General features: G+C 47.9%; 1 protein-coding gene across 5 annotated transcripts in view; it reads right to left on the bottom strand.

Moving 5' to 3' along the window:
• Positions 1-23,520, bottom strand: part of MYZAP (myocardial zonula adherens protein) — a 137,342-nt gene that overhangs the window by 86,862 nt on the left and 26,960 nt on the right. For 3 of the 5 annotated variants that reach the window (XR_010945911.1, XM_067748128.1, XM_067748138.1), the window contains exons 1-2: positions 13,558-13,688; positions 2,694-2,780 (exon numbers count right to left, since the gene is read on the bottom strand). Coding sequence is in view for 2 of the 5 variants with exons in the window: in XM_067748128.1 (XP_067604229.1) it covers positions 2,694-2,780; positions 13,558-13,632 (162 nt within the window). In the remaining 3 variants the exon portion in view is untranslated. Of the gene's footprint in view, positions 1-2,693; positions 2,781-13,557; positions 13,689-18,024; positions 18,158-23,520 lie in introns of those variants that run through there. The other 2 variants (XM_067748156.1, XM_067748148.1) reach the window with 2 other exon arrangements.

The raw sequence follows: 23,520 nt of genomic DNA, 5'->3' as shown, positions 1-23,520 counted from the left end.
GAGAAGTTTCACTTTATCAGCAAGCCACTGGGCCATTTACAGCTTCTACATCCGAGCGAGCTCCAAACCCCGCCTTTGCACGCCGCAGACCCCTCCAAAGGAACCAAAGTCACTTCACCAGCGTTCCCGGCATCTTGCGGTTTTGTGGGCTACGTATGATGTCACAGAGAGGGGGAGCCACACCGAAGGCACATCAGAGGAGCTGGCAGCCCCAGGGCCTCCTTGCTGGTGGCTGCCTCTGGCTCCCAGTGACTCAAGACCAGGCACCTGGCTAGGACATGGTGACGAAATCACCCAGAACAGCCTCACCGTTACCACCAGGACCTTCAAGTGCGGCCACCACCCAAGGACTTCGGTTCTGGGGTAACAGCCAGCTGCACCCTCCTCCTCTCTACCCCAGTTCTTCTGCAGTGAGAAAAGATGGGCACTCAGGCTGCACACCTGGTCCCCCCAGTCTAAGAAGCATCCTGGCGCATCCTCTCCCCCAGCATTTCTCCGCACGCCCCTTGAGTTCCCAGGCAGGAAGGTGTAGGGTGCAGGGAGACTGGAAGGACTTTGTCCCCCACCAGCACCACTTTCACCTGGATTACATCCTCGTTCAGGATGACGTTTTGAACAAAAAAAAAAAAAACAAAGAAAAAAAAAGGAGGATCTAATTGCTTTTAAAAGTTTGAAAAGCACCGTTCAAGACCAATAGGCAAATCGGTACACAACGTGGTTCCCAATGCACCTGTGACACAGAACACACTGCCTCTTTCTTCGGGAACACTTGACTATTCTTGTGCAGTGACATGCCCCCCGGTGCCTCACATCATCCACTGTCCCAGTGTCGGCGCCCAGAAGCCCCTCACAAACATCTCCTCAGGCGTGCGGCTCGGGTATAACTCCCAAAGACCAAATTTCCCACTGTGTCTACCATGCCTATGGGGCCCTTGCCCTGTCGCTCACCCCAGCCTGGGCCCCTTTCTCCAGCCAGCACTCGTTCTGATTCCCCATGTGCTAAGCTGCCCATGAACCCCTAGGCACAGCCCAGGGCCACTTCTCTGACCAATCTATCAGCTTTGAAAGGAAGGACAGGGAGGGGATTGGTGAGGGCAGAAGGGGACCCCTTCCCCCAGCAACACAGGCCACCGAAGCCTGACCACTTCCGCTCTCTTTGGTTCTGAGATTTTACCCACAAACTTTTTCTTTGGAGAATGCTCAAAGGTACAGAGAAGTTGGAAGAATGAACTACGTAACCAATGTACCATTACCACAAGTAAGAAAAGTACTATTCATTCGATAATATGTAACATATGGGTTCATCTTCAAAACTGTATAGTTATCCCAATATATCTTTTATAGATTTTTTTGGGGAAACAGGATTTAATTAAGGTTTAATTCGTTATAATGATATTAAGTCTCTCTAGTCCCTTTTATCTCCAATAGATTCTCATTTTTCTTAAATAACATTGAATTTATTAAGGGAGCCTGGCTAATTTTTTGTAGACAGTCCCACGTTTTGGATTTTTCTGTGTCCTTATTACTAGATTCAATTAAACAAGTTTGGCATGAATATTACTGGTAACATTGTTTACTTCTGAATTGTATCACATCAGAAGTCACATAATACCAGGCTGCCCACTATTGGTAATGCTGAATCGGATCACCTGGTAGAGCTACTGGCTACCATCTTGTGGCATATTGTACCTTTAGAGTCAGTAAGTGATCAGTGAGGTACTAATACTCTTGAGTATATATACTACTCCACAGTAATCTTCCACCAATTAGTATTTGCATTCATTGATGACCTGACCTGGGGGTTACAAAGCAGAGATTTTCTAAATTTATCAGCTGATGTCATATAAAGAACAGCTTTCCCTTTTATAATCTCTCTCTGAATCTCTCTCTCTGATTATTACTATAAATCCATGAGGTTTTTTTATTATTCAATGTGCCACGGCTCATCACTGTCATTCATTCTTTTTAATGTTGAAATGTTTCCATTTTAACCAGTGAGAGCCCTTTCAAACAGGCTTCTGGGTCCTTTGATATGGCCCAACTCTCCATGTTCCCAGAGCCCTGCTTACACTTCTGGAGCCTAACACTCGAACGATCACGTCATCTTGGTTTACTTATACGTCTGTCTCACCTGCAAAACTACGAGTTTCTCAAGGCAAGGCCAAGGTCAGAGCTATCTTTGTGGCCCAGCGTGTAGCACAGCAGCTGGCACAAAAACGCCTGCGCCAACTCCTCCCTGCAGCTGGGTGCCCTTGCCGTGGCAGAGCTGCTGCTGGGCTGTTCCTCTCCAGGCAACCCCTCCACCATGTGAGCTGGGCCTCCAGCTCCAGCCACAGAGAAAGGCTCAGGGGCAGCTCACAATGGGCCCTTTGACTCAACGGGATGAGGCTCTTTCAGGAAAAACACGTTCCCAGCCACAGCACCCGTCACTAAGGCCAGCACTCCTGGGGCCTCAAGGCCACACAGAGCCTACATTCACCAAGAAGCAAGAGCAGGGACAGGAGGCAGCAAAGCAGCCTGACTTCTGGGAAGATGGCAGGTGGGGGGCAAGTGCAAGAGGGCCTTTCATCACACAGCTGCTGACATGCAGGCTCTGTGAATAGCCTGGATGGAGGATGGCAGGAAAAGGGGTTAAAATGAAAAAGAGTACAAAGATGGGAACCAGTCAGGGCTTCGCTTCAGAGATGGCTTACCTTCTCTCTTCTTTCAACCTTCTTTCCACTTGACTCAGACACTGGACTCTCAGGAGGTACGGTCAGCCGTAGTCTGCAGACATTTGCCTAAGAGAGATGAGAGAAGAGGCCTGTTACGAACCTGCATTTGCAATTGCAGCAGCCAGATGACCTGGGGCTTCTCAGAGCCTCTTTCCCCCACTTAGCAATGGTGATGACGGTACCAATCTCACAGGGGACGCTGCGGTAAGACCAGCCTTTGCCTGGCCCATCACAGGCACTCATCACCTCACTGCTTATGTTTTATGTTTTCTTGTTTGGGAAACTACTGAATAGTTTCACAGAGTTCAAACATTTTTTTTAAATGGCTCATGTTCCGTGACAGTACAGAACGATCTGATTTCACATCCATAGGCCAAAATACAGCTAGAAGGATAGAGGCCAAACGATACACAGTGGTGATGGGGTAGGAGGGTGCTTTCTACTAGACTCTGTGTTGGCTTCTCCTATAACAGACATGTACATGTTCAATCACAACATTTTTTTAAAAGTCGATATACCCATGTTCACAGCAGCACTATTCACAACAGCCAAAAGGTAGAAACATCCCAAATGTCCATCAATGCATGAATGAATAAAATGTGGTACGTACATAGAACAGAATATTATACAGCCTTATAAAGGAAGAGAAATCTGACGCATGCTACAACATGGAGGAAACTTGAGGATGTTATGCTCAGTGAAATAAGGCAGGCACGAAAGGACAAATCCAATATGCTTCCACTTACATGAGGTCCCTAGAGTAGTCAAATTCATAGAGACAGAGAGCAGAATGGCGGTTGCCAGGGGCTGAGTTATCCTTCAATGGGTATGGAGTTTCAGTTCCAAAAGATGAAAAGATTCTGGAGATGGACGGTGGTGATGGTTGCACAACAATGACAATGTACTTAACGCCACATGGTGTTTATTTCATCCTATTGTCACAGCCTGGTCCTACTGTGACATTTTCCAGAGAGAATTGATCCTACCATTAAAACAACAACAAAACCCCAGAGGGCCAAAGCAGCAGCCAGAGTGCCCAGCCCACAGCCAACTGCACTCATGAGAGCACTGCTTGTCCCTGTTATGGGTTGAACTGTGTCCCCCTAAAATGTATTATGTTGAAGTCCTAACCCCTAGCACCTCAGAACGTGACTTTATTTGAAAATAGGGTCTTTATAGAGGTTACAGAAGTTAAAATGAGGTCATCAGGGTGTGTCCTAATCCCAAATAACTGGTGTCCTTATATAACGGGGAAATTGGGAGACAGACACGCATACAAGAAGAACACCATGTGAGCATGCGAAGGAGAAGGGCCTGGAACAGACCCTTCCCTCACAGCCCCCCTAAGGAACCAATCCTGCTGACACCTTGATTTTGGACTTCCGGTCTCCACAACCGTGAGACAATACATTGCTGCTGCTTAAGTCACCTGGCTTGTGGTACCTTTTTGCAGCAACCCTAGCAAACTAATACACCCCCCAACCTGGTTTGCAGGGTCACAGATCTGCACTGGTCCTCAGGGCAGCTTCTGGGCAAAAGTACCCTGCATCCAAGAAGCCCAGGGTTGGATATGATTGTAAAAGACCTTTGAATGCCAACCTGCCAGCCTACGAAGGAACCCCCTAACCCAACAGTGCTCCTGGCAGGTAGACACCCAGCCTGAAGTAACATTTTCCATGTACAGGTGAGAGCACATTTGGGACACATCAGCGCTTCCACACACACCACTGCCTCCCTCTGAGGTATCCCATTTTGCTACCTGACACCTCTAGCTTCCTGATAATGAACTTACAAGTTCTTCCTCAGCACTCCTACCTAATGGACCCAGGGTGCCCTCGGGGACTGCCACAGAATTCCCTTTGACTCTTCACAGGCCTGAACCTCCTTTCTTCTGCACTGAACAACCCCAGTTCTTTCAGCCATGTGATTTGGTTTCAAGATCCTTCTTCATCCTCACTCTTCTCTGGGCAAGCTTTGAGTCCAGTGACCCCAGGGTGAGACGTGGCCTAACACATGGCCAACTTTGCAATAAACCTTCAAAGCTCATCGCCAGTCATGCTGGCCAAAGAGGAACCAAGCCGTCCCGGCACGTAGCTCTCTTAGCTGACCATCCACGACACTGATGGGAATTCGAGGGCCTCCAGAGAAAGGTAACGCTTTGACTGCAGGCCACTTGGACTGGGTGAAAACAGCTGGCATTTGCACACACATCAGAGTGTAACCCACACCAGGCAGGTAATCCAAGTCTGTGATGCTCAATAATCTTGTCTGGTAGGCAGGATCTGAGCCACAGCACAATTTTGCAGAGAAAAGGAAGGGCTCTTCTCCTGCACCACATCACACACACCCACACACCCACACACACACACAGTATGCACACACACGTACATACCTACACAGGTGCACACGCACATACACAGGTTCCAACACCTACTAGGCTGTGTTGATTATGAGCAAACTATTTAATCTCTCTGAATCTCAAGGGTAAAAGGCAGGTAAAGGAAGATGCCTGGCACACAGTAAGCCTCTATCAGTGTTAGATATTTTTATTATTATCTAGATATTATCATCATCCTACAAGCTCCAAAATGATATAGGCTTAACTGGCTTCCCGGCTCTGCTTTCTATAATACTAAGCAATTTGGTCAACGGATCTAATGGTATTAGTACTGCAGGTGATACCTTTTTTTAGGCTGATTGCCCTACAGGGGTAATCCCTAATGGCAATAATTTTCAGAATAAACCAAAAACCTGAAGAAAAGACAAGGCCCAGAAGGGACCTCATGGGTCCAATCACTCAAAATGAGAAGTCCCTTCCCCGTGATTGAGACAATTCTTTGTCTACTCAGAACTCCGATATTCCTCAACACACTTCCTGTAAGTCTCCCCGAGCCACGTATACCCTACGGTACGCAAAGACGCAGGATAAAGAGAATGCATGTCTCTAAACTATCAGTTTTACCTGGTGATAGATAATGAATTAAAATAAAATGAACATGTAAGATAAACATTTGACTTCAAAGCTATCTGGCAGGTGCAGCAGGTGCTTGCGGCTACACCCAGGCCCTCGTGCAGAGTGTTTACTCTTGTCATTAGAAGTGCTTTTATGGAAGCAGTAAGGCATGGATTCCATGTGGTGCTTGCATTCTGTAATCAATGCTGGTCCACAGATGGACTGACTATACAGATGCAATTCCAACCCAGCTTGGAACAGGATCAGACCCTTCCTAATAAGATGGTCAAATGTACTGTCATGTGAAAAAAAGAAAGGTGCTGGGGGAAAAATGTTAACAATAACCCCATGTTTGTTTTTTAAATACAATCTGATAATCTGTACAGATTTGTGGGGGGAAAAAATGTCTTTAAGGAAACACAGCCAGCTGCTGCTGGTGGTAGTGGTGGTGATCTTTGGAAAGTGGGATTTCTGCAATGTCTACACCTGTTCCAAGTATGTGTAAGTTTTTAAATTAAAAATCATAGTAGTCATAGCAATAATAAAGATTGAGAGCAACTATATCAGACACACACACACACACAGAGAGAGAGAGAGATCAATCCTTCCTAGACCCACAGGACTGCTTCAGGAGCAGCAAAGAGAACATCCCAAAGGTCTAAAAAGTACTCTGAATTTCTTTACAGAAGCACGAAGTAACCCCTGAATGCATCCGATAGGTTGACCCAGTAGTTTACTTCCCTTTAGTCATTCACTCTCAGGAATCTCCCCGTGGGAAAATGTCCCACTGAGTAAGGGCAAGGCAGTGTTGCTTATCTCTCTGAGCCTTTGAGGACGCTGACCTTCATGGCTTCCTGATACTCAGGTACATAATACCCAGAGCAGCCCAGGCTGGACAGTACCTGAGAGGCAGGTAAGGTAGTTTATTCCCAGGGGCTCCCACGGCAGCTGGCTCAGCCCTGTGTTCTGAACTTCGAGGAGAGCTGAATCTTACTTACCTTGAACACTACTGCTGGACCAGCCATCCCTACAAGAAAGGGTCCCTTTCAGTGCATCAAAAGCAGGAAATGGACTTAGTGTATTTCAAGTACTGAGCACCCACTACTTGTAAAATACTTTTAAGGGCTATGAGGGTACTAATATGGAAAAGAAATAGCCATGCCCATAGAGGCTCATAATGCAGAAACACAGCCACAAAGGGCAATCAACAGCACTTGGTATAACCAATATAATATTGGGAGAGACAGGGTAGTTTGTGGTTAAGGCACGATGCAACTGCACTTCTGGGTTCCAATTTTGGTTCTGACACCTACTAGCTATGAAACCTTTGGAAAGCTACTTAATCTTTATTGCTTCAGTTACTTTAGTTGTAAAACACAGCTAACAATACTGCAGAACCACTCTGTTGAACTTGTGGCGAGGATTAAATAAACTAATGAAGAAACTAATGAAAAGGGCTTAGAACACTTTCTGGTACATATCAAGTACTCTGTAAGTCGTCTTTTTTACCCTGGGAATATAGGAAGGAGAACAATCATCTTAACTGGAGGTGGGAGTACGTCGGAAGGCTCCTAGAGATGACATTTGAGCTGGGTATAGAAGGAGAGAAAGGACTGCTTGGGTCAGTGAGGTTGGGAGAATCCCATCATCAGAATAACAACAGACAATTACCAGGCAAGGCATTCATTCCAGGCTGGCCAAAGGCATAGACATTGGCATGTTCTGAAAATGGTAAATGGGCCTGCAGCCTGAGCAACAGTGGGGGAGGAAAATGGACAAACAGGTAGGGACCAAACTCTGACAAGCTACAAATGCCTGATGGCAAAGCAAGGCCTCTAATGCAAGACATTGGGGAGCCATTTAAATTTCTGGAGGAAGCGTTCAGTGATTCAATAGCAATTATTGCGTACCTCCTATTATGTTCCACATCCAACAACATGGACTGGAGAGGGGGAAACAGGGCTCCCATGTAGGCTTTGTACCTTAATTGCTTCTGTAGCCCTTACAGCGCTCAGCATAGTATCAACAGGTAATAAGCCCTGCTCAGTAAATATCAGTGTGGGTTTCTTTTTAGGTTGAACTAAAACACGGTAAGGAGAATGTACCTGAAACTCCCCAGAGAGCCTTCCACTTTCTTCAAAAACCAACCCCCATGGGAGGAATAGCAAGGCAGAGGCAGCGAGCATTCAAGCCTCTTCCACAAGAAGATACACAACCGAGCCCTTGTCTGCAATCAGGGCAACCAGGAGCAAAGCCGGGCCTCTGGGGACTTGTTTCTGACCCCCTTTGTGGAGGCAGAAAGCTGGTCCCCATGGAGGGGGGATTCTGGGATCCACGTACCATCATGCTCTCAGCTTCAAGTACCTGGGCTCACCTGAGGGAAAACTGTCCCTCTCAATTAAAAAGGGGTGAAGATGACCTAGCGAGGTGCCGGGTTTGCTCATCAGTTTACAAACATGGATTTCCCTAAGGAAATGAGCCAAGTGCATTTACACTTCCCTCAGGCCTAGTCCACTTTGTGACCGTGGGTCCCTGCCCAGCTCCGCCTAACAACAGAAGGTGTGGCCACTAAGGTTGTAGCTGGGAGGACGGACGCCACAATCCCTCTGCTAAGCACAAGCATAAAATCTCTGGAATACACAGGTGGAACAGGGCCTGCCCCGTCTGAAGCAGGCCTCTTCCTTTGAAGTAGGCTTTGGCCCTGAACTTGCAGGCCTGATTATCTACATCAGGATGGGGCAAACTTCTTCTGTAAAGGGCCAGATAGTAAACACTGAGGGTCTGCAAGCCCTGTAACAACCATTTCTAGCTCAGAGTATACAAAACAGGTCGAGGGCTGGATCTGACTATGGGGTTGTAGCTTGCCAACCCTTGACCTACATACTTGGACGCTTCTTCCAGGCGGTATAAAGTGTCCTGGAACCCCCTTTTCTGTGTCAGGGCTGACTCCAGACAAAATTCATAAGTAGGAGGATGGTGACTTCTCCTTCCTGCTCTGACTGGCTCATCTGTACCAGGCTCACCATGTGCCCCGAATGCCAAGACCCAGAGAGAAAAACACAGGTACGAACACACACAGACACCAGTGTGACCTGGCGTGTTATGACTCCTCCCCCCTGACCCCCCCCCCCCCCACACACACACACACCTTGCCCTTCCACCAAGGCAAAGGGACTTTTCAGAACACAGGCCCAGGACTGTCTGCATTTCCAAGAAAGCTGTCTGGGAGAGCAACCCTGGATCCTCGGCCACACGTTAGAATCACCCGGGGAGCTGCCCAAACAACGCTGATGTTATTCTCTACTTTCCAATGTTCTCATTTAGAAGGTCTGGGCTGGGGCCTGGGCAGAGGTATTCTAAGCTTCTCGGAATTCCATGCATAACCAGAGTAGAGAGCCACTCACTTAACCAAAGGAATGAAACTCTGACAGCACAACAGGATGAAGCACCTGGAATATTTGGAGGCCTTCCCAGAGCTGTCAAACTCCTCACCTGGGCCGACACTCCCATCCACAGGGCACCTGCTTCCTGCCCAGGTGGGCCAGAGGTCATGGGCTGGCTTCATCCCAAGCTTCTCTTCCTGTTTTCCCGTTTGCCAGCTCAGAGTTAAGTGTGGCTGTTTGAGGACCCTGGTGACACTCTTCTTTTTAAGCACCTATTACACCAGGCTTGGGGAGGCAGGGTCCTGAAACCTTCTCAAGTAGTTAATCATAGGTAGGAGCAATGATGGGGTGCACAGGCCTCTAGGGGAACACGGAAGAGGGGGTTCAGAGCAGACTTCCTGCAGGAGCTGACCCTTTGTCAGAGGCGAGGAACAGCATCAAAAGCTTGGGGAATAGCAAGTAATTTGGGACATCTGCAAAGAGTATGCAAGAGGAGGGGGAAGGGGAGGGCAAAGGCCAGATCAGAAGGCCCTGGGTACTAAACTAAGGGGGTTTGTGCTTGTTCCTGGGGGTACAAGACTGAGGGGGGTCTTGAAGTAGAGGAGCTAGGTAACTGCATTTTAGAGGGATCACTCTGGCCTTAAAAGACAAAGAACAGTCAACAGGGTGACTAACATTTAGGAAATATCACTCTTCTAAGGAGGGAAAGAGGTAAATACCTCTGTGCTACTATTCTGTGTGCTGGGGGATATCTATCAGGACAGTTTTCGGCTGAGAGAGACGGCTGCAGGAAGCAAGAAGACCGTAACACACGTTATCACTGAAAGTATTATATTTTAGATCGAAACATTTCAACTTGGTCTCTAGTTAGTTGGCCCGGGATCCACAGCTCCCTGCACTCAATTCTACGATTTTTGAGGCTGACCTGAAAGGGTTTCCTAAGTGACCAGAAGCTCAGTGGTAACACCCAGCCTCCGGGTCTCAGGTTTCCTTAAGGATCCCCAGAACTCGGGTCCCCTTCATCCTACATGTGACACAGCGAGATGGGTGAACCAAAGCAGAGAAGTCGGGACATTTTTTTCCCGAGCCTACAACTATCAATTCTTAGTGGCAGAGGCTTTTTGGCTAAAACCCCTCAACTGGGTTCAGGAGGTCCCAGGGGAGCAGCCAACTGTTTTCTGAGTACAGCGGGCCCCCTGCCCATCCCCTCCCTGGGGGATGCTGCAGCCAGCTTCCTTCCACCAGACGCTGAGGTCCCACAATGCCCAGTGTCCCTTCCTCAGAGCCCCATAGGATGATACAGAAGTTATGCACATAGATGTTTCTGGGAAAGGAAAAGGAAGTGAGGTGAACACCTGTCTGACCTGTTCACCGGCCAGCTAAGGAGAATTCTTTCTTTTGAGCCTATCAGACAGAAATGGGACCCAGGAAGAGTGAGGAAGTAATGACTGAGCAGCCCATTCCAGTTTTGAACGGAGGAAGCCTTCGCCAAATACAAAGAAATATTGGCAAAAGCAGGCCACGAGACAGTCCTATCCCTGTGGCCTTGTTGGGTTGGGTTTTGTTTTTTATGTGCCACTGAGGGGCCACAATACCAGTAACGGTAGCCAACAGTCTCTTATTATCGACAGAGCATGGTGCTGGGGGAACCCTTGACAAGTCTATCATCTCACACCACCCTCGCTGAACAGCTCAACCAAATACATCTGGCTGCACAAAGCAACACATGCCTTTCCCCCAAAGCACGCAACCTGGCCACACAACTGACCTTTCACTGCAAAGTCTCCTTCAGTGGGATTAACTGCATTTACAAAATTCCTTTCCAAATCACAAAGCGATGTCAATATTTTAAAAAACGTTTATTCTCCAAGGTCATCAACCTGTCTATGGTTATCCTCCAGCCAATTTATCTTCCTGCTGTTGCCATAGATAAAACTATTTTTAGTGCACAACTGGTTGGAAGGCAGATTTTTTTTTTTTTAATTTTATAACCCCTGCTGGTTGGCATCCACAAATGCCTCTCAGAGCTTTGTTTATCAGCTGACAGAAATTCCTCTCCCACCTGTTTTTTTTTTTTCTCCTTGAGAGATTTCAGATAAGAAGTAAGTACAAATTGTAGGTGGCAGCTACTGAACAAAGGATAACTAGTGACAGTCTGGTCTGGCCATACCACCCTGGTGGCTGACTCAGAGAACTCCCTGCTCAGTGTCAGCTGTCAGCGCCATTTCTGGTTGGCTTGAATGCCTGGATCAAAACATCCTGGTTCCCCTGCAGTCCCTAATTTGGTAAGCTCTTTGGATGAAACAGAAATGTTATTTTAATGGCTAACTTGTTACTGTTCAAGACCATCACTTGTCCAATATCTGAGAGGAAAGACAGAACGATACAGAGTTTATTGAAAAACTTTCAACTTAGGGAACACTTTTTTGCTTTTCACTTGTTTGGTCTACAATTTTATTTTCAAGGCATCCTGTTCTTGTTTTTCCAAAAAAATAAGTGTTTTGCCCTAAAGCAGGTCCAATACACCACTGTTATACGGTATATGCCAAGAGTTCCATTCAGAAGAATCATATTTCCTTTTTTCAGTATCTCAACGATGTCAATTGCCTTACAAAGTCCCACTCATCCTGCAAGACTAAACACACGTCTCCTACAGAGGGAGGCCTTCCTCAGATGCTTCAAGAAGAACCTTTTCTTTTAGCTTCCACACAAGCCTGTCAACACTCTACCCCACTATTACAACCATCACTTTGCATATGGTAGTCTGTGACAATGTCTGCTCCCACAGTTGGAGTGGACCCCAATATCTAGCCCTGCATCACACAGATCTATAAACATTGCTTAATAAATCAATTAATCAAAGATCATAGTTTACACATACATACACACAGTACTTGTGCCATTTGCAAATCCTGAGCAGAGCTGGACGTCATAAAGGGGACCCTAGAAACTTTAGATATCTTCTTTGCAGAACCTACCCATGTGCTAAGAGCAGCCCTACAGGGTCTGATTCAGGTTGCAGACCCCTTCAGACCAAAGTATTTCAGTTGTCTTACTCAAAGAGCAAAGCCTTCTCAGTAGTGTGTTCATTGTGCCAGACACCACAGCACTTACAACTAAAGAAATACTTGAAAGTAAATATTTGAGAAAAAAAATCTTCAGAAAAGTTACCTACTATACTAGTCACATTTCATCCACCCATTATCACTCTAGCCACCCAACTAGTACCCACTCTGGAGGGGGACCTAGAGAATTTAATGCAATCTCATCCCATGTATGACGCTGTCCAGGCTCAGGGCTAGCTTTTCAGTGACTTCATTCTTTCTCAGTCATAATTATGTTCCAACTGAGAAGGATTTCCCAAAAAAAAGGCAAACACCCATCTTGGTGTAAGGCTGGGATTGTGGTTGGAAACCCACTTGGACCTAATGGGGATCTTTATTTATGAAGCTAATGATTGGACAACCAGAGTTTTGTCAGCCCTAAGTGGTGCACGTGCACATATCTGAACCCATCACCTGGCCCAGACCCAGAAGTAACACAGAGTCTTTCTTCCAGAGCTAAAGAAAAACAGCATTGAAGACAACTGCTAGTCTCTTGGTTGAGGTACACAAAATCAAACAAGCACGTCTACAAGTCTAGAAAACAGGAGTCCCAAAGGGGGCCCTGGCTTGGACTTGCCTACTTGTTTAGCTAAACCTAGGGGAAATATGATGAGAGAAGTCTCAACCACAGAAAAGTACTCACCCAGATGATGAGTACTGAACATCATAATGAACAGGTGAACCAAAAAGGCACAAACGAAAGCCCTGGCAGTATGCTCTGAGGTACGAGTCTTGGAAGAGATATGAAATGGGAACGATGTGGCTAGCATTTCTTTCACAGAGCATCTGGAGAGATGAGAAAAGATGCAACAAAGATGGCAAAGAAACATCACTTCCAAAGGGCAACCTAGGTGAAGATGGTGCCCACTGTGCTAATACTTAAATCAGAAAGAAGAAAGCAGTTTGCATAAACCCAAGTCCCACAACTGGGCTCCTAGGTGGCCAGCAGCTAATTTCTACTCTGTATTGATAAAAATGAAGCCTACCTAGATTAAGCGCACTCCAAATCAGTGTTACTCTATCACGAGTGGGGACAAGTGGCCCTTTCTTTTCATCACTGGAAGGAGGAAAGTTTGGGTGTTAAAGACATTCATTACCTTTGAGTCTCAAGATAGGGACAATGCAGAAAGTTTCTCTTGCTTTTTAAACTGGTGCCAATACACTTGGCTTGATAGGCGAGGCAGGAAGGGGAGGAAATCTCTGGGAATTCCCTAAAGTCCCCTAAGCCCTTTGAGCCAGTGCGGCGCCTCTGGGACGTACAAAAGAAAGGTCTCGTTCAGAGCTGAGACAGGACCTAAAATTGAATCCAGGTGGGGTGTCAGGGCCAAGGGACCGGTTTCCGTGCGTCTCCATCCCCAGACAGCCGGGCGGCCTGGACAGGAAGCGGGACAGCAGCTACTCACCCTCCTGTTGGGCGCCCCGGGAGCGCTGGAGCCGCTGCTCGAGAGCAGGGTGACTGTGGACGTGGAGCGCAGCATCCCTCAGCGGCGTTGGTGGCGGGCTCGGCGCGGTGCTTCTCGCAAGTGTAATAAGCCCGGGGCCCGCCCCGCTGGAGGCGGGGAGGGTGGGGACCGCGCAGGCCAGTAGCGCCGGCAGGGGCAGCGCGGGGGCGGGGCTGAGGCCCGGCTGGGGGAGGAGCCGGGGCGGGATCCCGCACTCGCCTGACTCGTCAAGCTGCATTTTCTCCCTAGGGCGCAGACCCAGCCCGTGTTGGTCACCTACCTTCCCCCACGGCTCTGCGCCCTCCCAGGGTCAGTCCCGGGGCGGGACGGAGTGCCTACCAGGCGTCCCTTCCAGCAGCCAACACAATCCACGGGCTCCTATCCTATGGAGTTTGCAATCTGGTGGGGATACCGAAAGATGACTGGTGTCGGTGCTTTGGTAGAAGAGGTGATACCCGTGGGAGCTCAAAACGTGGCCTTAGGGGTTAGCCTGTGTAGGAAAAGTCTTCCCAGAGGAGGTGATGACTAACCTAAGACCTTAAATACAAGTAGAAGCAAGCCAGGCATTGAATATTCATCACAACTGCTCATAATTATGTAATGGTTCCTGTGACCCCGGCTGCAAGTACTTTCCATTTATTACCTCATTTAATCCTGACAACCACCCTTTGAGGTAGGCACTGTTATTGTCCTGTATCCCCATTTTTCAGATGAGGACATTGACTCACCAAGAGATTAAGTAACAAGGCAGGGGTCCCACTGTCTGGAAAGTGGCAAAGCTAAGACGGACCGTACAGTCTGACCCTAGTGCCTTGCTTATCAACTCTGCTGCCCCCCCCAGCAGAGGGAGAAGGCCAAAAGAACTGCCAAGTGCAAAGATGGTGGAAGGCAAGAGAAGGTTTGGCAGATTTTTTAGAAACTGAAAATACCACAGTGCAAGGGGCAAACGGTAGACAAGCAGCAGAAGGGCGCTGGGCCAGATCATGAAGAACCTGCTGTGCTTAGCTGAAGAGTTTGGCCTTTATCCTGAGGATGTTTCTCAAGACAATCCCTCTCTACTCACCCTTCAAAGCCCAAACACTCCCTCCCTACCAAGCTCTCCAGGACCCTCCTGCCCTGAACACTTACACCCATGAACCTCTATGCTTTTTGAGACCATGTCTTCTCAAAAGAAGAGTCCTCAGTGTGTGTGTCTGTCCCCTTCCCCCATGGTGAGCTTCTGGAGAGAGAGGACCCAGCCTCATCCTGCTCTGAATTCTCAGTGTGGCACCAACACAGAAGATACTCAAGAAACGTAAGAACTGTTGCTGAACAGAATTCCAGCTGATCCTATGGGATTTGCTCCTTCTGAAGATGAGGAAACTGAAGCCAGAGTATCTAAGTGACTTTCCCAATGTCACACAGCCTGTGTTTTAACATCTCGGTCATCATCATCCCAGCTATGTCTGCATTCTACAATACTTGCTTCATATGCCTTTTCTCATCAAAGTCTCACCGTGACCAAAAACGTGGATACTGTTATTATCCCATTTTACAAATGAGGGAACTGAGACCTAAGGGCATTAGGTTAACTGGTGAACAGCTGGGACTAGACCTCTACTCTTCTAACTCCAGGTCTACTTTTTTTTTCTTTTTTTTTTTTTTTAACTATAGTCCTCCTGCATCTTCCTATCCACCCACCCTTCTAAAAAGAGGTCATTCATGAGAGGTCTTTTCCCACGTTATTTCCATGAAGGCCCCTTTTCTTGGGAGGGTTTTATGGGACTAAAAGATGGGTCTGCCTTTCAATAAAACGTGGTCAATGTTGTGTTAGTTTCGGTGTACAGCACTTCAATAAAAAATAAAAAACAAACAAAAAGCTGTCAAAACACAGCTGCTGAAAGCCAATATGGGTTAGAGATACCTGCATGATTACCTCAGGAGAAAGAGGCTAATGATTATTGCTGTTATGTTGCCTTGAGGTTCTCCTTTCTAGGAAATGGGCTGCTGTTCTGAGTCAAAATAACCTGGCATCATCGATGTTTGTTTATATTACGGCAAACACCCAAGTGATCACTCAAGATGGAGTCAGCATTTGAGAGGAAGGGTGGGGCATGGATTCATTCCTCCATTATCCAAGTGTTTTTCATATTGTTAACCCTTTTTTATACTCTATTACATTTCATTACAAAAGCAGCAGACTACACGTTAGCTTGTGAGCTCTTGGTGGGCACTGGATCTTGTTTACATTCCTGCCTGCCCGGTGGCTAGAACAGTAATTGGCATGTTGTAAGTGCACAGTAAATACTGAATGAGTGAAGAAATGATATTACAGAGTAATTGGCATGCTTCAAGTGCACAGTAATGTTGAATGAATGAAGAAATGATATTACAGGGAGTTCCCTGGCCGGCCGGTGATTAGTACTGGGCACTTTCATTGCCATGGCCCGGGTTCAGTCCTCGGTCCGGGAAACGAAGATCCCACTAAACACACAGCATGGCCAAATAAAGAAAGAAAGGGAAAAAAAAAAGAAATGATATTACAAAGCAATACTTCAACTCACTCACGGCCAAGCAAAACTAAGACCCTTGCTAACCCAGCTTCTAAGGTAGGCGGGGGTCTCCAAGCAGTTTGCCAGCTGAGCCCCAGGACTGTCCCAGCCAGGAAAGTTCCCCACGCCGGCTGTCACTAAGGGCTGCAGGTGGTGCATGGGGGCAAATGCCAGGCTCTGGCTTATGACACAGCGCACCCCCCCCATGCCAGGCCAACACCTAAGGAACTGCAAGAGAGAGGGGAGTGGGAGCCCCCAGAAAGTGGAAAAGGAGAAGAAGGAGGAAATTAGGAAGACAAGTAGGGATGGAAAAACCAATGAAAAGGGAGATCTGGCAGAGAAAGGAAAAAATGAAGTCATAGTATAGGAACTAGGACTTCTATGAAGGGTTCTGGGAGGAGATCAAAAGGAAGGATTGACCCTTTTTGAAAGAGGAGTCAAAGGCCAAGCACTTCTGCCCCCGCCAGAAGTCCTCCTGGTCTAGAACTGTGCATAGGAAGAGGGCAGACGTGGGGGGGTGGGGAGTGGGGAGAGGGACGGGGCTCTGGTAGGGACAGCCTCCCTGCTTGTTCCCTTTCAGCACTGCCCCAGCCAACTCTGGGCCCTCCCTGAGCACTGCTGACAGAGGAGTGCCACCGGGCTGGGGGGAAGAGATGTTAGAACTCTCAGCCGCCACCCATTCCCATCCACAGTAATAGCCACATATGCCTAAAAGCTGTCCTAAATTTCTCTGCTGAAGCACAGGTCTGTAGAAAATTCTAGATGTCTGTATCCACACCCTCCATTTTCTTGAAATCAGTCACTAGATTGCTCCTCCTTCTCCCATCCCAGCGCCTGGACTTCTCTCTCACATGTTCCAGCTTCTGCTTTCTGAACTGTCGGTGTTACTCTCTACAAAACCCTCTCCAGACTCTCTATTGGCATCTTTCGTTGAGGAGCTTATGATGGGACCCATTTCTCCAGCAAAGTCCTGAGTGGCAAAGACTACCTTTATTTCTTGGCAGAAGCAATCAGGAATGGAATCACTGAGCAGGACACAGAAGAAGTAAGCCCAAGCGATGCCTGGCTTGCTGGTATTTTTGCCCTCTGCACTCTTATGTCTCTGAGGCTTCTCTTTTTTTCGCCCTTCCATTCAAGTGTCACAACATCCCAAAGTCCTGGCATATTCCCGTTCTGAATGCCAAACAGAGGCCAAACTTTCACAATACAGAAAGGACGCAGTTCCAACCCAAGGACAAGGGTATTGGATTACAAAGCTCCTCTGGATAAAGTAGAACAAGAAACACCCCATATTCACCGGGTGTCTGAGAAGCAGAGAACAGGGCCTGGAGATAAGGAAAGCAGACTGAGAGGAACCCAATACCCCAGCCAAGTCACCCAGATACGCAGAATTTATAAACCTGTCTAGACGCAGGGGCTGGAACCTGCTGCTGACCCACTCTGGGGAATACAACTCATTGAAGACGATCCTGTGCTTACTGTGTTAACTCACGGATGAATGTGCAACTGGCAGGCTAATAATAAGTCAATTCATTGAACAAATAGGTACCAAGCACCTACTATGTACAAGGCACTGGGGACACAGAGAGGAGTAAGACAGACCCTACTTTCTGGGAGCTCAACATCAGTTTGGGAAGAGGGATGTGAACTTAGCAAAGTACAACGCTAGCAAACACTTATACAGCACTGTGCTCAGAGGCTTAAAATACATCATCTCACTTAACCTCTCCAGCAACTCAGTGAGGAAGGTGCTATTATGTCCCCTATTTTGCAGATGACGAAATCACATCACAGGGAGGTGAAGTAACTTGCTCATGATACCAACGCTGGTAAGTGGTGGAGCTGAGCGTCACCCCGAGTCAAGATGGCTCCAGAGTCTGTGTCCTTGACAGCTCACCTCTTATACTGGGAGAGGAGCCAGACTTGAAGTGTGTCCAAAGCACTCTAGTGGGCAGAGGACAAGGGAATCCAAGGCGCTGAGCTGCAGAGAGGCGGAGGGCTCCTCTGGGAAGGCGGCATGGAAGCTGGCACTGCAAAATGAGGAGGGAAAGGTCAGGGCATTCTAGACTGGGAGTCAAAGGAAACAGTGAGGTCAGAGGGTCTGGGAAACGTGTGTTAGCCTCTCTAGCTTAAATCTCAGAACAAGACGGAATGGCTGGAGACAAAGCAGGCTGGGGTTAGACTGCAAAGGGCCTTGAATAAAGTTGAGAATCGATCTGCAGGTGATGGGGAGCTAGTGAAGGTTTGCGAGCAGGGCAGTGACAGGATGGGCAGCAGAGAGAAGAGTATGGATGGAGGCAGAGACCGCAGGGCGAGTGCTTTGGGGTCTGTGGGAAAAGTATTGATAAGAGATAAAGAGGCTCTGAACTACAGGAGCCAGCGGTGGTGGAAAGGAAAGGAGGGGATGGATTCGAAAGGCAGAAAATCAACAAAACTGAGTGACCAACCAAAAGTTGGAGGATTTTTGTGAATTGTACGTTATCCTAGTGCGTAGGGGAGGAGAATCAGTGAAGAAAATGGATGGATAAAGGATAAGTGATTCCCTTTCTTAGCTCTGGGGCTTTGTTGTGAGTTACACAAAAAGTCTGGACACCCAGAGGAAGGCACCCTCCTGGCTTTTCCAAGTAGCCAAATGGGCTTGTAGTAGAAAACTTGCAGATGCAGAGGTGGAAACCTTGTGTATTTATTTTTTCAGGAAGACATCCTGGTGACTGTCTTTAAGAGGAAGCAGGCTCCACCCAATGTCAAAAAAAAGAAAAAATCACAGAAGGGACAGAGTAAGTCAGGTGAGAAATGTTAAAGGAATTAGGGGCCTTCCTGAGCATACGGTACAAAGAGCGTCTCCTTTTGCCACCCCTTACGTTTTGTTAACATATAAGTAATACCTGTATTTGAATCTGTACCAAAAATAAAATCACTAATCTACAAAAAGGCATTTTTTTGCTTTTTTTTTTTTTTTTTTAATAAAAAAGCCCTGGGCTTCCCTGGTGGCGCAGTGGTTGAGAGTCCGCCTGCCGATGCAGGGGACACGGGTTCGTGCCCCGGTCCAGGAAGATCCCACATGCCGCGGAGCGGCTGGGCCCGTGAGCCATGGCCGCTGAGCCTGCGCGTCCGGAGCCTGTGCTCCGCAACGGGAGAGGTCACAGCAGTGAGAGGCCCGCGTACCGCAAAAAAAAAAAAAAAAAAAAAAAAAAAAAGCCCTGAAATGTTTCTATGTATACTCATGTAGAATGGCTGATACATCTATTTATGCTATGACCACCATCTTGGGTGGGGAATGAGTTTTCCCAAAAGCAGACTTTGAACCAAGGATCCATGTGCAGGGGATGATTGAGGAAGTGCCCCCAGGAGAAACCAGGAAGGGAGTGGGAGCTCAGAAAGGGGAAGAAGTCAGCAAGGGCACCATCTTAGGTAAAGTTCCAGATCCAGCCTGATCCCACCGGCAGCTCTGGAATGTCAGTTGCGCCTCAGAGTGAGTCTTGCCTCCAGACAAAAGAGCTGGGCTTTCGTACTCCTACACTAGTCTGTCATTTTCTCGAACGGGGTAGAGGAAGTATAGAGCTCACAGGCACTGTGGCACTCCATAGGGGCAAAGAACCCTAATAAACACAGACTATTAGCATCAAAGCTACACGCAAGCTGGGAAACAGACACACACAGCTGGTAAAAGACGGCTGAGAATATTTGGGTGGGCACCAGCTGTGTCCACTATATCTACATAAGATATGGATACATATACAGATACCGAGGGGTAGACGATAACATCACTGCCCAGAGCAAAGATCTCTGGAACAGCAATAACCTTAAACCACTGTATGGCACAGAGAGTCTGGTACAAAACACTGTGAGTACAGAGAGTCTGAAAGGGTCAGAGGAAGGAACACTCCAACTACGGATGCAAGAGGCAGGATCCCCAAATTCAAGAGGCTGGAGCAAGGAGCAGAATCTGACAAGATGGAATGCAGCAAGAATACATCTACGGTCGTTACCTTGCATCCAAAATCAACAGCAACACCAACAGAGGACACAGGGGACCAGGCTTAGTATCCACAGATAGTACTAAGGCTATCCGTGGAACTCAGCTGGGCCAGTAGCTCCACAGAAGCCCACCTCTCTATGACCCAGCACGTGTCCTCTAATTTCAAGATGACTTCGGAGGAAGGCAGGGTCTGGAACCAGAAAGGCAAAAGTCCTCGCTGGGAGGTGCTGGACCATGCCTGGGAAGTGGCCTTCAGCTCTGGTGCCACGGTTTAAAGGAACAAGGACCATCCAGATGATTTCAGAAGAACACGACACAGATGATATAAGAACTTGACACTAAATAATGAGATTCAGGTGGCAGAACTGGGAATATTGTCCCTAGAGAAGAAAAGACTACGGTCGGGGTTAGGGGGGAGGGTTGTTTGGTGACTTCAATTCTTGAAAGGCTGGCACTGTGGCAGAGTGGTTAAACTTGTTCTGTGTAACCCAGAATGTAGAATGGGGCCCAGTGAGAGCTACAGGGAGACGGAGTTCAATGCAATCTAAGAAATACTTTAATAGCCAGAGCTAGCCAAGGAGAGGGGATCAAGGAAAGAAATTGCTAAGGGTGGAAATGATGGGCAGGACCAACTTGTGAGGCAGACAGGGCATTCCCCATCACTAGAGTGTGGCTCTAGCGGGCGCCCCAAGCCCGGCTGCACGCTAGAGCCACCTGGGGTCATGGTAACAATATACTTCTGGGCCCTGACACTCTGATTTAGTGGATCTGGGACGATGCCCAGAAATTCACATTCTAATAAGCTTCCCAAACTTCTTCTTATGCCATCAGCCGGCATTTGTGCAAGGACCAGGGTGAAGACATCTCATCAAGGATGACTAGAGAGAACTCAGGCATCAGGTAAGGAAGGGGGCATAGAGTAGATGCAGTTAGTCCCTTCAAATTCTAGAAACGTGTGGCCCTGGGATTGTGGAATTCTAGGTTTTGCATCGGGGAAGTCAGTCTGAGGAACGGTGTTTAACACAGGGGGACTCTGGAGCCAAACTAACAAGAGTTCAGGCTCTGCCACATATTAGCTGACGGGTCCTGGGTGCGTCATCTCCACTCTCCAAGGCTTCACCTCCTCTCCTGTGAAATGGGAGATAATAGTACCACCTCTTAGAGTCATTATGAGGCTTGAATGAGAGTATAACATATAAACGGTATGACCACAGTATGTCGTGAAGTCCCTTCTAAAGAAAACTGTGGATTGCCCGGTCATGTGTGGGGTAATGCTGAGTGTATAGAGGACGGAACCCTCCTTTAGATTTGGAACAACTTCTTCAAAGCTAGTATGTTGAGTGTTCCATACCACTGCTAATGTAAGACATTTGGAAAACAATAAAAGCCATTCTTTCCCTATATTTGGTTTGCTCTATTAAGAGAGATTAATATAGAGAACTTATCTGCTCTTAGCATGTAACAAAAGAGGACCATATAACTTCACAACAAAACAGTATTCATTATTTTTTAATCCTAAGAAGACCAACAATACTCCTTAACATTATTTTCTGCCTTTAGACCTCTAATGAACTCATGCAAACAGGCCTTCTCTCACTGCAGCTGCTGAGGCAAGTATACAATTTACTATAAAACATGACATAGGGATATGAACAGTTACTTCTCTAAGTTCAGTTTACACTGCCCCAGGTATCCCTCTGTCCCCATGGGGACATGTCCCCATGTCCCCATGTCCCCATGTCCCCTCTGTCCCCTCTGCCCCATGGCAGAGACTACTCACTCATCAGAGCAGGCATCTGTGGCCCAGAGATGAACACAATGCCAACACCCCCGCCCCCCTGAAACCCTGCAACTGGCAGAGGAGGCAGCAGCATCTCTCCCCCGGACACACTGGTTCTCTGCCTTCCACACAGAATGTCAGGGCAGCCCCTACCTCATCAGCTCTCTCAGCTGGGTCACATCACCATGACCCTTCCTGAGAGCCACTCAGCTACCCCTGTGCTAGTCAGAGCCAGGAGCCTGGGGAGTGAGTATCATGGTGCTGTGGGTTTTCAAGTCCATTCAGGGTGGATAAGACGGGGTCAGACAGGGTTTGCTACAGGGGCAGCAAGGGAACTTACCCCGGCTGTAGGCATTGATGAGGACACTGGGTTTAGCTGAAAGAGGAGAGGCTAGGCACGTAAGCAACTTGTGGTTGCAGCCCCAGGTAGACTGAGCCCAGCAACAGGGAATCCCAGAAGAGGCCTGGGAAGCACCAGGGTGGCTGCCAGAGAGCTGAGGGGCTACAGGCAAGAAGCAGGGCTCAGTACAGATGACCAACATGTCCCAGTTTGCCTGGGATTTTCTTGGCTTTGGTACTGGAAGTCCCATGTCTCAGGAAACCCCATTAGTCCCAGGCAAACCAGGACCAGAAACAGGGAGCACTGCCACACCCCAGTGTGCAGAAGGGACACTGCAGAGATACACAACAGTGACACCAGAAGAGTGACCCAGACAGGAAAGCCCAGTTGTAAAACACAGGACGGATGAGAGAAACTGAGCTCAGAAAGAGGTGAGATTGAGTCCCCTCAAGGAGGTTAAAAGGTATTCCATTTTTAAAAGTTTCTGCAGACAAGTGAAACCAGGCAGATACAGGTTAAATGAAAGTAGGCAGATTTAAGATAGGACTTATTGCCCTCAAGTAGCTGGAGCATCTTCCAAAGATAACTAACTGTGCAGTGCTTCTCCAGCTTAACTGACCACACGACGCTCCCTGCCCATGGCATAACTAATACAAGCAGCCCACGGGACACTAGCAAAACACAAAACTCAGCTGGAGAGACCCTGCTCTATCTAAGGCAACTTTTTCAGAAAGCTGCCTTATCTGGCAAGAGAAGTTCACACAGAGCCCGATTACATGAGTAAATAATTGTCCAGCCCCGAGAGGCAGGTCGGAGGGCAAAGTCACCGTTCAAGACAGGACAGTGAAAGCTGAGCCCTGCTGTCTCCAATACGGTGCTGGGTCTGGAGTCATCCATTTATCAGAGGTTAATGTCCTGAGGCTTAGGACTGTTAACGCTGTAACAAGTGCCCCAGCTGGAAGTGAGCTTATCAAATAACCCTTTCCCCAGAGAAGGGAGGGACCCATCTAACGCCAGGAGTGAAGAGGTGAAGAGAAGCCGGCACTAAACACCGAGCAGGTGCATGACAGGTAGAGCGCCCCCGATGGTGCTCTACGGCTTCCACGTTTACCTTGACTATGGTTGGAGAAAAGCAGCTGGATCTGACCTGATAGGGAGTAGGGAAGTACAGAAGGGTCTGGAACAACACCGAGCCTTGACAGGCCTGGCACCGGCAACGCAGCCTCACTGTGGGGAGCCTTGTGGAGGACTGCTGGGGCCCTTGGGGGAAGCTGGGTGGTCGTCTTCTTCAAGC

This window comes from Pseudorca crassidens, chromosome 1, assembly GCF_039906515.1.
Source record: "Pseudorca crassidens isolate mPseCra1 chromosome 1, mPseCra1.hap1, whole genome shotgun sequence".
NCBI classification, from domain to species: Eukaryota; Metazoa; Chordata; class Mammalia; order Artiodactyla; family Delphinidae; genus Pseudorca; species Pseudorca crassidens.
Note: the sequence above shows the minus strand (reverse complement) of the source record. Positions and strands in the feature narration are given on the sequence as shown.